This window comes from Ciconia boyciana, chromosome 23 (genome assembly GCF_034638445.1).
Source record: "Ciconia boyciana chromosome 23, ASM3463844v1, whole genome shotgun sequence".
Classification (NCBI taxonomy): Eukaryota; Metazoa; Chordata; class Aves; order Ciconiiformes; family Ciconiidae; genus Ciconia; species Ciconia boyciana.
Genome location: NC_132956.1, coordinates 1,486,940 through 1,501,614, shown reverse-complemented (window position 1 = coordinate 1,501,614; position 14,675 = coordinate 1,486,940). Strand labels below are relative to the sequence as shown.

Below are 14,675 nucleotides of genomic sequence, written 5' to 3'. Positions count from 1 at the left end.
TCGCCAGAAATCCCAGCATTTATTAATAACCAATGATGTTACTCATTAACACTCAGTTTTTATTTGTATGACACAGAAAATTGTTGGCAACGCTAGACACTTGCTTTTGTACCTGAAACAAGAAATGGTTTGGGGTCAAGTCCCGCTGCCTTTAAGCTTTTGTATCAAAAAAATCCCAAACCCTGATACCACGCAGGTCGCATTGCCCGGGGGGACGTTTCTGGCGGCGCATAGTCCCACCGAAGCCCGTAGGGATCTGCGCAGGGGCTCATACGTGTGGAGGAGGGGGGCTTTACTGCTCCATGAGACACCTCCTAAGAACTCGGTGCCAATTTGCTTTCTAGCACACACACAGCAGAGGGAAAGGATTACGGCTCCGCTTCCCCTGGCTCTGGCTGACATTTCCTTGTATTGCAAGGACACCTGCAGATCTCAGACAGGGACTTCAGGCCCCAAGGCACTGCGCAAGCGGGTCTGCAGAAAGTCTTGGGGCCGGGGAGCCCGGCCCTGGGGTCAGGACTGCAGCGGCGGGTGAATGAACAGATAAACACAGGGGACAGCGAGAGAAAGATCGAAGCTCTCGAACCTACGCGGTCGGTACGCGGCCAGCGTGGAAACACCGATAGTTTGTGTCGCGTCGGGTCTTTTTAAGAGGAGCCAGACGTTCAGCCACGTTGACCCTCGAGGGTACCCAGCCTTACCCACGCCCCCGCAGCGGGAAGGGGCTGCCAAAGCCCGCGGGGCTGGGAGACGGGCTCAGCTCCGGGGCAGCCCCGGGGCCGGCCCTGCCTCCCAGGACCGCGGGGGCAGCGGGGCCTTCCTCCGCCGGGCCCCAGGGGCTGCGCGGCCCGCGGCTGGCGGGGTGCGGCCGGCGGCTCCCGGCGCGGCGGGAGGCAGCACCTGGGCGGAAGGAGGGGCCGAAGGTGGGGCCAGGTGGGCCCGGCCCGGCCCGCCCCCGCCCGCAGCCGCTGTGGCAGCGGCCCCGGCCCCGCGCCCGCCTGCCGCGGCGGGGATGCCCGGCTGGGAGCGCGGCGGGCAGCGCCAGGCTCCGCCAGGATGAAGAAGCATCACTCCGTGCAGGGCACCTTCAGCCGCCTCTTCGGGAAGCGCCACGCCAGCCCCGCCGCCGCTTCCCTCTTCGCTGCCAACCCGCCCTGGATCTTCACGCAGGAGGTGACCTCGGACAGCGCGGGCGGCACCGGTCAGTGTCTGCCCCGCTCCTCCGGCCTGCCCGGGGGCTCGCTGGGCAGCCCCGCGGCGGCCGGCGGGAGCTCCGTGCGCGGCCACGCGTGACCCGGGGGCGGGAGCGGGGCCGGGGCCGGCGGGGAGCGGAGGGGCCGGGGGGGAGCGGCGGGGCTCGCCCACCGCCGGGCCGGGGAGCGGCGGGCGGCGGCGGGGCCGGGGCCGGCGGGCGCAAGTGGCAGCCGCGCTCTGCGGGCCGCGGCCGGAGCGAAGCCCCGGGGCCGCTGGGGAAGGCGCGGGGGCTCCGCGCCGGCTGCTCGAGACCGGCTCGCTGCTTCCGCGGGGCCGGAACCGCTCCGGGAAGTTAAACTCGAGCAAAGCGGGCCGATAGTTAATCGCGAACGTGTCCTGCTGCTGCCAGCAGCTCTTTCCCACGCCATGTTTGATCCGCTCCTTCCCAGGTTTTAGTTATTTACTTGTAAACCTGTTTCTTGCAGGACTGTGTGCGAGGGGGGCGTTGAGGGTTGCGTATTCCGAGGATTTATTTGTATTTCTTTGTGGTTTTAATGGCAATACTGTGCCCTGGAGGCTCATGTAGGAGGGAGCCAAATTAATAGTAATGGAGCCAAGTAGATAAAAGATAGGAGTTTGTGGATGAAGTTTGTAAGATTCCAATACGCACTTCCAAGCTTAAAAATGGAAGCGCCGCTTGCTGAGCTGTGCGGGGTGAAGCAGTGTCCATTAAAGCTGCTGCAAGGTGGTTACACCCTGAAGGCCAAGCTGGTAAAACTAAGATAAAATGAAAATGTGACGGAGAGTTTCATGCAGCTCTTAAACGCAAAAGGAAAATTGCTGATTTCTAACTGTCGTAAATCTGAGGAGGATTCAAGCCGCCCTCTGATGTGGTTTGGATTTAAAAAAAAAAACAACCAACAAAAGTCGCTGTGTCTGCTTATTACAAGCCTGATTTCCGTGGCTGCGATTGCAGCACAAAGGCATTCCTTTCAGGTGTGGGGACCTGCTGCGTGGATCAGCTTGCAAGGCAAAAGCCAGGAGTCCTTGAAATCTGAGCATAAATAAAGGCTGTTGAATCACTCCTTAGCATCCTCTTGGCATTTATATCATTGATTTAATTTGTGTAGGGTAGTGTGACGCAGAGAAGTTGAGTGACCGTGTTCGGAGTAACGTGTGCTGAGGTGTGGGCTTGTGGTGAGGAACGGCATGCTCACGGCTAAGCAGTCCAAGGGGCAGATTTTATCGTATCCTAACTTCCACGGTCTTACCCAGTGAAGCCCCATCCCTGGCCCTGTTTCTTGAATATTTGCTGCATAGCTTCGTGCTGTCGCTGCTGCCAAAAGGAGTCCACTGCTTCTGCTAATCCCCACCTTAGTTTTTCATACAAAGTAAACACAAGTTAAGCAATGTGGAATGGGTGTAGGTTTGCATGTCACTGACTCAGAGATTCCTGAATACAGTGACTGATGCCACCTCCTCGCTGTGAGCTGTGGATACCCCAGCGTCAAACCTGCTACGCCTACTCCAGGTGATGCAACCCCGAAGTAGGAAGAAGTTCCATTACCTGTGTTGCAGATTGCTTATTTTATTTCCCATGACTGAGAGGACACAAACATCTCCAGAACAGGTTGAATGTCAAAAAGTGGCCAAAGCGTAGCCAAGGCCAGCCACTTCCGACAGCCTCCGAGGGCGTGTTTCCTGATCCCTCCTTCCAGGAAATGAAGCTGGCAGAGCACAGGTCTTACTGGTGACAGGCTCTTAGCAGGCAAGTCCTGTTTATCTAGCAAAGAAAACACAACTACAAGCACTTCATTTTACTTTAATTAAATGCATTCAGGTTAGCGATGCTTAGTAATCTAGGATCAAAGACCTTGTGATCTTTAATCCAGTTTCTCACTGGGTTTACCTAGAGTCTTGTTTAATATAAAACTGTCGTCATTTCAAGTCTCTGAACTACTCTATCACTGTTCCACAAACCTGTCTGAATCCAAACTCTCATGTTGCACTGGCCTTAGTTCTTGCTGCTTACTCACTGAATGTGGGGTCACCCAATTGGTTATGCAAAAATAATAATAATTTGCTGGCATCTCTGCCATCCTCAAGACTCTAGCAGCTCCTTCTTCACGCTCGAGCCCCTCACAGGCACGGCAGTGTTAAACTGTTGGTAAGACCAGACTAACTGAAGTGCAGGCAGATCAGTATTTTGAAAGCTGAAGAAAATGTCCATTTTCTAAAGAATGTCTTGTAGTGCAGAAGTTTGGGATAAGGGAAAGGAAGGGACTGACTCTAAGGACAGTGATAGGATGATGGATACTCCTGGGTGTATCCCAGGGTAACTTGTGGTGCAGTGGGTGGGAGAAAGGAAAAGCTTACATCCTTGCTGGACTCAGTGGCGTGTCTCAAGGTTATGTGGAATTCAGCTGCCTCCGAACCCATAACTTCAGCAGAGGCTGTGGTAGCTCATGCCCAGCCCCTGGTGTGGTCAGGTTCTTCATTCCAAGTGTTCATGCAAGTGCTTTTCTTCTGTAGGAATACACACACAAGCATTTGTCCTCCTTTTTTTTTTTTTCTTTCTTTCTTTTTTTTCCCCCCCCTCCCACTAAACTCAGTGTAAAGCTCTGTTTCCTTGGGAGCTTCTTGCCTGATTTCTGCCCATCCAAGGAGGGCAGAGACACTGAAGTGACAGCCACAACTACATGCCATGGCAGTCTGTGATGGGTTGGGGACCCCGGTCATTGGTTCCACCTGCACGAGCTGGGTCCAGCAGCGTCTGGGGGGCACAGGCTGTGCCTCGGGCCAGCAAGGGGCCGTGCGGGAGCAGGGACACTCAAGAGGGAGCGGGGACATTGGCTGGGGCCATGGCAGCGGCCGGGTGCTTGCACAGCCTCAGTCAGGGACTCTGGGGTGCAGCAAGCTCCTCAGACAGGCAGTCCTGCTTCAGCGAGTGCTGCCCTTGGGTTTCGGAGGCTTAGAAATGCAGCCCAGCCCCTTTGCCTCTGTGCGGAGCTTACACAACCTTCACCTTTCTGCTCCTTGGCTTTTAATTGCTGTACGATACTTGACAGAAACAGTTTCTGTGCTTCACGCTTTAGCATGGGGTCAGGTTTGAGGACTGCTTCCAAACTTTTTTGGGGGGAAGGGAAGCTATTTACTACGTGGTGTTTGTGTTTTGCTGCGGAGGGGGAGGTTGTTTGCTTCTTCCTTCTCCCTGAAACCACTATCGAAATCTGTTAGGTGGGAACACTCCTGCAGAGTTTTCTCTCTGATCACAGCCATTTTGCTCGTTTCCCCCTCCTTCCTGAAACCGTCATATTTTCTTTAATGTTGGTCTCCTTGGCTACGAATTATTTGTGTATCTCCTTCCAGCCAAGGTGGGGTTTACATGCTTCAGTGCTTCTGCTTGTTAATTCATGCTGTTAATCAGACACAAAGAACGTAATTAAACTAATTTTATGAGCTTTATTCACTGTCAGAAATAAACCGGCCCAAAAGGTGTGGTTCAGGGTAAAAGCACAGGGCTGGGAACCAGGAGTACCCGATGGCTTCTCCTGCTTGTAACGCCAGGGCTCTGCCATAGCATCTCCATTCGTAGTGGTATTTCGTGGGAAGACATTCAGAGCATTTCTCCGTCAGGCAGGCTGAAGTGTGAAAGTGTTGGGGCAAGCGCAATTTGTCCTCCAGTGCCAATTGCATCAGGGGTCAGAAACAGATTGCTCCAGCAGTATGCAGAAGGATGCTGCGGGCGCTGGTGGTGTCCATCCGCAGCAGGGAGAGCAACTGTGGCACCTCCCTCCCGCTGCCCTCAGCCACCAGCAGCAAAACACGGAGCGGGGAAAAACCTCCTCGGGCAGCCCCTGCGTGTCCCGTTTCCATCGCTGTGTCTGAGCCGTGCAGCGAGGCGTTCCCCTCCGCTCGCCCCGGTCCTGCTCGGCACAAGCCAGCGGGAGTCCCGAGGGATGGTGCCGCTGCCAGCGGGTAGCCAGGGTCAGGGACGCCTCCGCTGTCCCTCTCCGCTGCGTGAGTGACAGGGACCTGTTGTCGTGATAGGGCTGAGTGAGGAACCTGTAATTAAGTCTGCGCTTTGATGCAACTGCTGTGCCCGGAGAGCGGTCGGCCGGCGAGGAGGGGCAGGAGCTCTCTCTCCAGTTGGGGTGGTTGGTGGTTAGACTCTGCTGCTGCTCCCCCCTCAATTCCAGCCGCTGGCGGATCAGCCACGATCGGATCCTGCTGGTGCTTATGAGCTGGTTTGTGTCACCTCTGCGGCCACCTGCCCGGACCCACCTCCGGCTCTCCTGGGGTCAGAGCTGTCCTATGGTCACTATGCAGAGCTGATCCAGTTGCTCCTGAAGCATTTTCCTTCCCTAATTGTAGGGTGGGGAGTGAATTGAGTGTTTGTGCTAACTTTTGACCCTCCTGAGGTAAATTTAAGTTAGCTCCTGTTAGACATAAGCCTTTCAGAATAGACTTGACATCTGTGCTCTTTAAACTCCAGCGTCTGGAGCTCTGGGAAGGGTCTCCGCACCTTGCGGGTGTGTGCCAGGGCTGCCAGCGCCTGCCCGGGGGTCCCGCTCACCTGGGACCTTTCTCCTCCCATCTTCAACTCGGCTCCAAAACACCCAGATACTCCTCAGAATCTGATGGGTTTTGCCCGTTCCTGGGAGCTGATATAGCAAATTCTTCACAGTGCTTTTTAAAATTAGGTGGTGTCCAATGTTGCTTTTCCTGTTGCCTCGAACACAGTGCTGCTGCTAACAGTCTTCTCTTCCCCTCAGGTGATGTGATTGAAGTGTACTATGGTGACAATCGCTTTGGGACAATGACCGACTCTGGCACAGCAACGCTTAAACCTCGTCCGAGAGTCCGGCCACTGCTGACTTTCTTACCCCTTGTGAGTATCCAGCTTGCCGCTGGGATTTGTTACGGCAGCATGTGTAACTGGTGCCCAGAACCAGCTGGGCTGGGTGCTGCTCTCATCCTCTACCCGAGGGAAGAAAATAAATGAAAAGCAAAACCACGCTATAATAATGCTGGATACGAGGGATTAGGAGGTGATCTGAGTTCAAGGCTTGTGTTGGACATAGGCGAGATACTCGGGCGAGAGACGTAAGCATCATCAGACTTGTATTCTCAATTAAAAAAAAAATTGCTGAGCATGTAGATGATAGATCTGGCTTGCACTGCATTTTATCTAACTGCTGCTGGCAGTATCTCTCTCTGGATCGGGCGTGTTGCTGGAGAGAGCAATAGCAAAACTCTGTCCTGTTTACAGCAGAGGAAGGAGGAGGCAATGCAGCAGGTGTCTGTGCAGAGGCTGATTTTCCAATCTCTGCTTGAGGGAAACTGTTCCCTGCAGAGCTGCCACTGCAGGGACTGAAGCAGCAAGGGCCAACACAGCTGGACCCAGAGGTGGCTTTGACCCAGCTGGGACCCCCCTGCTGCCTCCAGAAGCCGCAGGTGGTCGTGGCTGGCTTCGATGCTCCGATGCTGTGTGTGCTGAGCAAGCTTTCCTCCCCCATGTAATGCACCCTTCCAAAGGTCTTATCCCCTAAAGAGTACAGCGAAGCACATGGTTGCTCGGAGATGTTTTGGAGATGGCAATAGCTAAAAGTGAAGTGATACACACAGAACACTGAAGGTCACTTAAGACAGTGAAACACTTAAAAGCCCTTGGTCTCGACAAGGAAATCCTTTCTGAGAGCAAGGGATGTTTTTCCATGTACATCCTTGTCCTTTAGAGCAGCCATCACCTTCAGCGGAAAACGGGCTGGTCTGCTGTGACCTGGGTGCAATTAGGAGTTAATGGGGTTGTGCAGGTGTCATTTGGAGGACAACTGGGGGGGAGGGAGTATATACATTTATCTGAGAGCATAATTAGGAAGTTATGGGGTTACACAGGTTCTGCAAAGGGGTTGTGCCCTCTGTGATCCTTCCAAAAGATCACAGCAGGTGAAAAGTCTCACCTGGGCTGCGAGTCGAGTAGCCCTAGGACTGGTGCCTGAGAAACTCCTGTCCAGTAGCACAGGCTTGGGGCTGTGACCATAGCTGGCACCCCATATCACCAGGTTTTTAGAGTGCAACTGGCCTTTTGCATCTTTTTTAGAGCTTTCAAATGCTTCACTAGTGGAAGTGTATGTGGTAGAGGAATAAACAGCACAAACGTCGCTGGGACGGACAGACTAAGGGCTGTCACCCCAGCCATGGAGGTTTCCTGCTGCCTGCAGAGGCCCTGGGGCTTTTTTCCCCTCGGTTGCCCTTGTGAGGGTCCCTCTCACTGTGCTTCTTCCAAGAGCAACAGGTTTAACTGAAGAAATTAGTAGGAATAAGCAATGCTTTTTAAGGACCAGTCTGTGTTGCGTATTTGCATTATTTTGATTAGGTTTGATTATTATTTGATTTGGCACAGACGCTCCTGCTGCCACATACATACTTGCACCGGGCTGTTCTGCAGCTCCTGCCTTAACCCTTTCATTCCACCCACCTGCTCTCCTGTGCCGGGGTGGGAGGCGGAGAAGCAGCTGCCCGCCTTGCTGTGCGTCGGGAGGACGCGCACACCCTGCCCGCCAGCCAGGCCCGCAGGGCTCCGTGTGCCCGGGCGCCTGGCAGCTCTCCCCGCACCGAGCTCCTTCCTTCCCCCCACCCGCCTGGCCCTCGGCCCTGCTGCGTGGCGCGGCGAGCTGCGTTGCAGCGGGGGCTGCGGGAGAGGGGGCTTCGCTGCCTGCCTCGCGGGTGCCACCGCGTCCCCCTGCCCGCCTGGCTTCCCAGGCACCGCAGGTGCGGGCAGAGCTTTGGCATCCTGGGGGAATAAATTCCTTTAGTTAACCGTCAGACTTCCCTAGCTCTGCTTCAAAACAAGGAGTCTGGGGGTAGCTCTTCATATTTGGAGAAATCCTTGGCCTCTCTGAGACCCCAGGATGCCAAGCAGTTGTATTTTGGTGCGGTTTTTTGTAACGGGCAGGCTCAAACCTAGTTCATTTAATGGGTGGGAAGTGTGGGGTCCCGAGAGACCGGGGAGGCTGGGGAGGCAGGCTCCCCTTCACTGGGGACGGGATATCTAACTCTGCTCCAGCACTGAAAAGTGATTCCTGGTGGTTACAGTGAAAGCTCCCCTCAACGGGATCCTCGGCGCACATAAATCTGATTCAGGTACCACAAACTGGAAATGCAGGTTCTTGGCGCACCGCGCTCTGCTCTGAATCAGCTGGAGGTTTGCTGGGCTGGTCACACCCCTAGCAAACACAGGAGAGGGAAACAATCTTTCTAGTCATCTCTGGAGACTGGCAGCGGACTGGAGATGCTTTCCGTTTCAGAAGCCAGCTCATGACGTGAGGATGGGCGGTTTTTGAGAGGGATGCTGAGCATTAGCAACTGCAACAGAAATTTTTGGTGTGAAACAGGCTTGCCCAGTTTTTAGGACCTGTTGAAATGACATGTCCAAAATTACCACTCGTTTATGAAATGTGGACTCTGTTTCCTCCAGCTTTGCATAGATCTCTTCCGACTGTCATTCCCTTTCTACTCCTGTCCAAACATGTGATGCATATGTTGCTTTTAATTCAGTGCCCAGACATCTCTGTTTCCCTGTAAATGAGCAGGTAGCCTCGGTGTGCTCTGGAGACTGGCAGCAATGAATTTCCATAGCAAACGGGAACTGCTGGGTTTTTTTCTTTGTGGTTTTTGGTATCTCATTGCTCTGGACAATTTCATTATCGGCTCTTGAAGTGCCTGTTAGCCTTTGTCTTCCCTCTGGCTTTCAGCTGAAGTTAAGGATCTTCCCTCTGCATTGTCCTGTATCTTTGGGACCGGTAAAGAGATCTTAGATGAGGCTCACCTAGTCTCATGTTTTGCCACTAACGGATCTGTCCTAATGCCTTAGCAGACCTTGGCTTCTCCATCAGCACCAAGTTGTCTGATCAGTTGTGCAATCCCAGGAATGTGAATTCCCACTCTCTCTCCTGGCTCACCAATAACTGGCTCATTCCCTTGTGGCTATAGAGGATCTTGGGTCATCTGCAGGGTGATGGACTTTGCAAGCGAAGCATGCGTATTTTCTTGTTATTTTGTCAAAAGCTGGGGGATTCCAGGACTCTGCTGAAGGAGCCCAGGCTGCTGCTGGTAGCGTCAGCTCTGGCCCAGCAGCTCCTACATTCCTGAGCTCCCTACGCCCAGGGCGGTGCGTAATGTTAATGTGCTGTCTGAGCCCTGGATGGGGCTGGCTGTATAGACCCAGCTTGACCTTTGATCAAGGAGACTTTGGAATCCTACAGCAATCTCTTGTAAAAATAGTGGTAATGCCAGTGAAAGGCAAAGGGCATGGGCTCAAACTTTATCTAGGCTTTTGTATGCAGAAAACCACTGCACTGAGCGGTGCAGACTTGATGGTAGGATAACGTTTCCTTTGCACAAGGGGCTGTTAACAGCTAATGCAAACAGCTGCCTGGGGTGAGGAGGAGTGCAACAGGGTGGGCCCTGGAGCCTGGGAACGGGGCAGTACGTCCCTGACCGCTGCCCATGGGTCTGTGAGCTCCTGCTGCTCATGGAGTGTTATTTCCGTGCTATGGGTCTCTCCCAAGGCTGGTATGTGAAAGCCCAGTCTGCTGCTTCAGTCACTTGATTCTGTGCTGACAGCCTGATTCAGCATCGGTTTGTGTTTCGGACATGGGCGCGTTAGTGTACGTTTCATGAGCAACCCCAGTCCCTCGGCAGAGCGATCTTAGTGAGTCACTGGAAGAAAGGAGAGGCTTTCTGCTTCTGGCAGGTGTAGGAGGCAGGAGCCCTGGTCAGCACTCCAGGTGAGTCAACGTGCCATGAATATCTCACGGTGGGTGGCTGTAATTATCCAAAGTGCCCTAGCTGTAAGCATCCTCGCAAATGTGTAGGCTGCTAAATTGCATGGTCCTGTACCAGCTAAATGCGCTGCTGAGTTTTCAGCCTGAATGCGAAGGGAGTAATTGAGAGTGAAACACAAACCACGCAAGTAGCAGTTTTCCCCAGACTGTTCAGATATGCTGGTGCCAGTTTCCCAAAAAGCTGGAAGTCTGTCTGTGACTTCAGTGCGGTGCGTACGTGACTGCAACATGGGCTGGCAGTGCTTGCTGGAGAGCAATACCCACAAAACCAGTGGGAGCTATTAAATTTGCTTGGTATGTGAATGGCGAGAAACGAGTGCTGCTGATCTTGGGCTGGGGAGCCCTGAGCTTGGATGTGAAATAGCCGTGCTCCTCTCCAGCCCCTCTGCACCTGACTAGCACAGGGGAGTTGCGTCCGTGGCTTGTGTAACCTTGATCACTTCACTCGTCCCCTTAAACCCTGTCAACAGCAGCTACTGCAGGGACTTCCATGTCTCGGAAATGGCCCTGGATCCCATCAGGCCCCTGTTTGCGTAGACAAATTACCAGCTGTACAGGCTAGGGCCCGCTTGTCAGCGCTTTGCTCTGGTACCTTGGGTGTAAAACTAACAGCGCTGTTTTCTCAACTATTGCAGAATGCCCAAGAATCCCACGGGGTGGCTGTGCCAACGCCGTCGGTGCCAGAAGACTTTGAGGAAAAAGCAGCTCTTGGTAAGGGATCTTCTCTGCTGAGTCCTTGACTGGTGCTAAGCGCTCAGCAGTACCATGCCCTCGGGGAAGGAAGCTCCTCAGGCTCTGGAGCAGACAGTCTGAGCATGAGACTTTTCATGCGAAAATAGAGTCTACTATTAATTATTTTTTGAAGTCATTGAAAATGAATTAATTTCGAAGGGGTGAGGTATAGTGGCTGTTGCAGTTCAGCAAGCTTTAGGCAGCTGCTGAGGAAAATAAGCTGGCTTCCTAGGAGGACAGCTGGCCAGGGGCGATGCTAGCCATCGCGGTGCTGACTGAGGAGGTGCTCACACCGCTGTGCTCTTGCTCTTCCTTGCAGGCTCCGGCTCCCAGATCAATGGGAACTACCGAATGTACAGCTCAGTGGGGGACCTGCGCCCGCAGGCTCTCGAGGGGGATGACCTGGATGAAGACATCCCTCCACCGCCGTCGGTACCCCCGCCACCTCCTCCAACGGCACCAGCACCTGCGCCACCACCTCCAGCCTCGCCGGTCCTTCCACCGCCTGAAATACTGCCTCCACCACTGCCACCACCTGAGATGGTGCCACCACCTCCTGCCATGGCACCTCCGCCACCTCCAGCCTCTGGCCTGTCCTCCCCCAGCACACCGGCTCCTCCAGACTTCATCCCACCAGCCCCGCCGGGTGCCTCGCCGCTCAGCCGGGCCCCTGTGCCCTTCACCACCGGCATCTCCAAGTGGAAGTCCGAGACGGTGCTGAACACAAGGCAGGCGGACGCTGAGGGGCCGCTCCACCCTGCCGAGGCTGGGGTGCCAGCTGCCCCCGGCCCAAAGGAGAGCCTGCAACCCAAGCACTGCCCTGAGCCCCACCTGACCTTCCCCAGGTCCTTCAAGGTGCCCCCACCGGCCCCAGCCCGGTCCTCCTCCATCCCCGTGCAGGAGAGTCAGCCTGTCCGTCAGGAGCCCTTCCCCAGGCAGCCTCACGCCCGGCCTCCCCTCCCGCCCTGCTTCACCATAAGACCTGCAGCCAAGGCTCATGCGGGAGAAGCCGAGCAAAGAAACTCACCGCTGAGACAGGCTTTCGCAAAGCCGGCTGTGCCGACCCCCCTGCCACTGAGCCCCAAGCCGGGTCCAGGGTTCGGCCAAGGGACGAATCCTGCCGGTCGCCGGTCCCCGCTGCCAGCCTCCGAGGTAGAGAAGGCTCCCCAGTCAAAAACAGCTGAGAGAGACTCTCCTCCAAAATCTGAATCTCTCTCTGCAAATGACCTGGACCTCCCCCCTCCAGACTACCCAACCTGTGAGGATGACTGGAGGGACACCAGCAACCTGAGCAGGCTGCGGCACGAGCTCTCGGCCCTCCTGCGCTCCCCACGGAGGGAGGAGAGGCTGCCGGAGAAGCCAGCTGCTCCCCGGCCCACGGACAGCGGTACCGACCATGCCGGCAGCCACGGGCCCAGTCTCAATGGACCCCAACTTGCTGGACCTGCTGGGAAGGACATGCGGTTACCGGCGGGAGGGGAGAGTGAGAAGAAAGAGGTGCCCAGCGGCCTCCCCAGTGCCAAGGGGGGCTCTCCCAGCGCCACACTCCCCACTCCGGAGAGCAACCCTGCCACGCAGACCCGCAGCGTGATGAAAATCAGGAATGAGCTGGAGGCTGTGCTGTCCCTGAAGAAAGAAGGGAAACCTGCCTTGGGGCTCGGCAGCCAGAAGCAGGGCACCGAAGATGGCAGCAGCACCCCACATATGAGGAAGAGCCCCCCTGACCCGAGGAAGAGCCCCCCTGACCCGGGTGACTCGGCGCTGCCAAAACTGGCCCCAAGCCCGCTCCCAGCACCAGCAGCTGCAGTGGAGAAGGATGAGACTGGGCACAAGGACCATCCTGCTCCTGCCACTAGCAAGGCCACAGAGAACTTGACTCCTGCTCCTGGGCCCCTTGACAGCAGCGTGAGCCCCCCAGACCCACCTCAGGGACCAGCAGAGGAGCCCCCTGCTCCCACTTCCCCCTCGCCCCCCATTTCTCCTGCGCAGAGCCCAGCACCGCAGCCCAACATGGCCATCTTCCAGTACAAAGTGCACCGGGCTGGGGCCAGCTCAGCTGAACCACCCTGCCCCGCAGGCTTGGCCAGGAGCCCGCCGGGCACCTCGGGAACAGGGCAAGAGGAGGTGCTGATCCACCCTGTGACGGGCGAGCGGGTGGAGCGGGGCTCTCCCATGGCACTGCTCCTGGCAGCCCGGCAGCGTGCCCAGCGGGGCCGGCAGGGTGGTGAGGTGGGAGCTGCGCTGCGGACGAAGCCACCCCTGAAACTTGGCAGCGCCTCATCGGACACCACCTCCACCAGCTTCTACAGCCACGAGTACAAGCCCTACTCCTTCACCGTGGTGCCTCGGCCGCCTGTGGCGGGTGCAGCGGGGTCGGGACAGAGCAAACCTCCATCCTTCTCCAGCTCCTCGGAGCAGGGCCAGGACGTGCGGGCAGCGGGCGAGGCGCAGCCCCCGAGCCTCCCCGGGCACCAGCGGGCCGCTGCGTCCAGCCTGCTGCGGGGCCTCCTCGAGTCCGGGCAGCCCAGCCCGCCCCGCCACGGTACGCCCAGGGAGGAGGAGAACGGGGAGACGGCGCTGGACTACGGGATTATCCCCCCGCCCCCCGAATTCAGCAACGAGGTGGATGAGGCTGAGGGGCCCCTCCCAAGTCAGGAGGAGAACCGCAAGTGCCCCAGCTTCCCCGATGGCAGCCGGGGCTCAGGGGAGCCGCGGTATTTCAGGTGGCCCGGCTACGGCCGCGGCTACAGGGGCAGCCGTGAGCTGCCAGCCCCGCTGCCCTCGGAGAAGAGCAGGAGGAACGGTGACTTTGCGCCCCAGTACCCAGATTACAGCAGCTCTGCCGGTTACTTCAGCCGCTGCCCGAACCCCCGCCCGCTGATCAAGAAGCGCCTGTATGTCTCTGAGCCCGACAGCTCCTACCCCCGGGCAGCTGCAGCCCCCCGGGGCACAGGCGCCCTCTCCTCCCATGGCCCCGGGGGATACAGCTCCCTGGCCGGGGAGGGGGTCCGCCGCCTCGGCCCTGCCCACAGGAACGGCCCCCCAAGCGCGCAGGGCAGGCGGACGTCCATCGATGCTGCTGGGAAAGCCGCGCCGTACAGCGGCGCTGGGGCCGACACCAAGTACAAGGGGCAGAACGGGGATTTCTCGCCCGCCAGCGTGGTGGCAGCCAGCAGGTATGTGTCCCCCTGAGCCGACCCCTTCCCTGTCCTCTGTGTCCCTTTGATTTGAAAAAGAGGAGGGCTGGGCCCTGGGGTGGCCCCAGAGCAGCGCTGAGGCCCGAGAGAAGTCATTGCCCCTTGGCTCATGCGGTGCTGCTGGCCACCTGGCTGGGCTCACTCCTGGCCAGGGTCTCCTCCCGCCGCCTCGGTCCGGGGCCATGGCTGTGGCATGGCTCCTCCCTGGTCCCAGCCGTAACCCTGGCACCCATCGCCCTCTCCTCCCTGCATCGCTGAATGGAGACATGAGGTGACAAAAGTCGCCCTGCTCCACTAGAAAAGAAAAAAAAAGCAATATTGAATAAAAACAAAGGGTTTCCTTGGCTTTCAGTGACTTTCCCTCTTGTTTTCCCTCCAGACCTGCCCATGGCAGCTCGCAGTACGGCGGACCTACCAACACCTTCACGGTCAGGCCTGGGGCGCGGCAGCCCATCTCCTACGCCTACCAGAGCGGCCACCGATAGGCTTGTCCGTAGGGCTGCTCCGCCGCCTTCGTCCGGCTGGGAAGGGGTGAGAAGGCACCTGGGTTGGTCATCTCCTTCTCCAGGTGCACCGGGGATGGTCCCAACCCAGCCAGCAAACACACTGCTTGAAACCACTGGCGAAGGTGGCAGGGAGTGAGCCTGGGATTTGGACTCTTCTCAAAAGACTGTCACGGAGAATAGTTACGACAGAGGACAGG

At 56.9% G+C, this 14,675-nt stretch overlaps 1 protein-coding gene across 1 annotated transcript; it reads left to right on the top strand.

The window, feature by feature from the left end:
* The first annotated feature begins 1,056 nt into the window (after window positions 1–1,056).
* Window positions 1,057–14,457, top strand: C23H6orf132 (chromosome 23 C6orf132 homolog). Its single transcript, XM_072845022.1, has 5 exons — window positions 1,057–1,201; window positions 5,970–6,085; window positions 10,679–10,754; window positions 11,095–13,951; window positions 14,352–14,457. The coding sequence occupies exons 1-5, from the start codon at window positions 1,057–1,059 to the stop codon at window positions 14,455–14,457; spliced, it is 3,300 nt and encodes a 1,099-aa protein (XP_072701123.1).
* Window positions 14,458–14,675: the final 218 nt, after the last annotated feature.

Bases quoted from the DNA above. Each gene is read 5' to 3' on its own strand.
- C23H6orf132 (XM_072845022.1), top strand. From the start codon at position 1,057: ATGAAGAAGCATCACTCCGTGCAGGGCACCTTCAGCCGCCTCTTCGGG. The intron at 1,202-5,969 runs GTCAGTGTCTGC...TCTTCCCCTCAG, and splicing joins GGACAGCGCGGGCGGCACCG to GTGATGTGATTGAAGTGTAC. The intron at 13,952-14,351 runs GTATGTGTCCCC...TTTTCCCTCCAG, and splicing joins AGCGTGGTGGCAGCCAGCAG to ACCTGCCCATGGCAGCTCGC.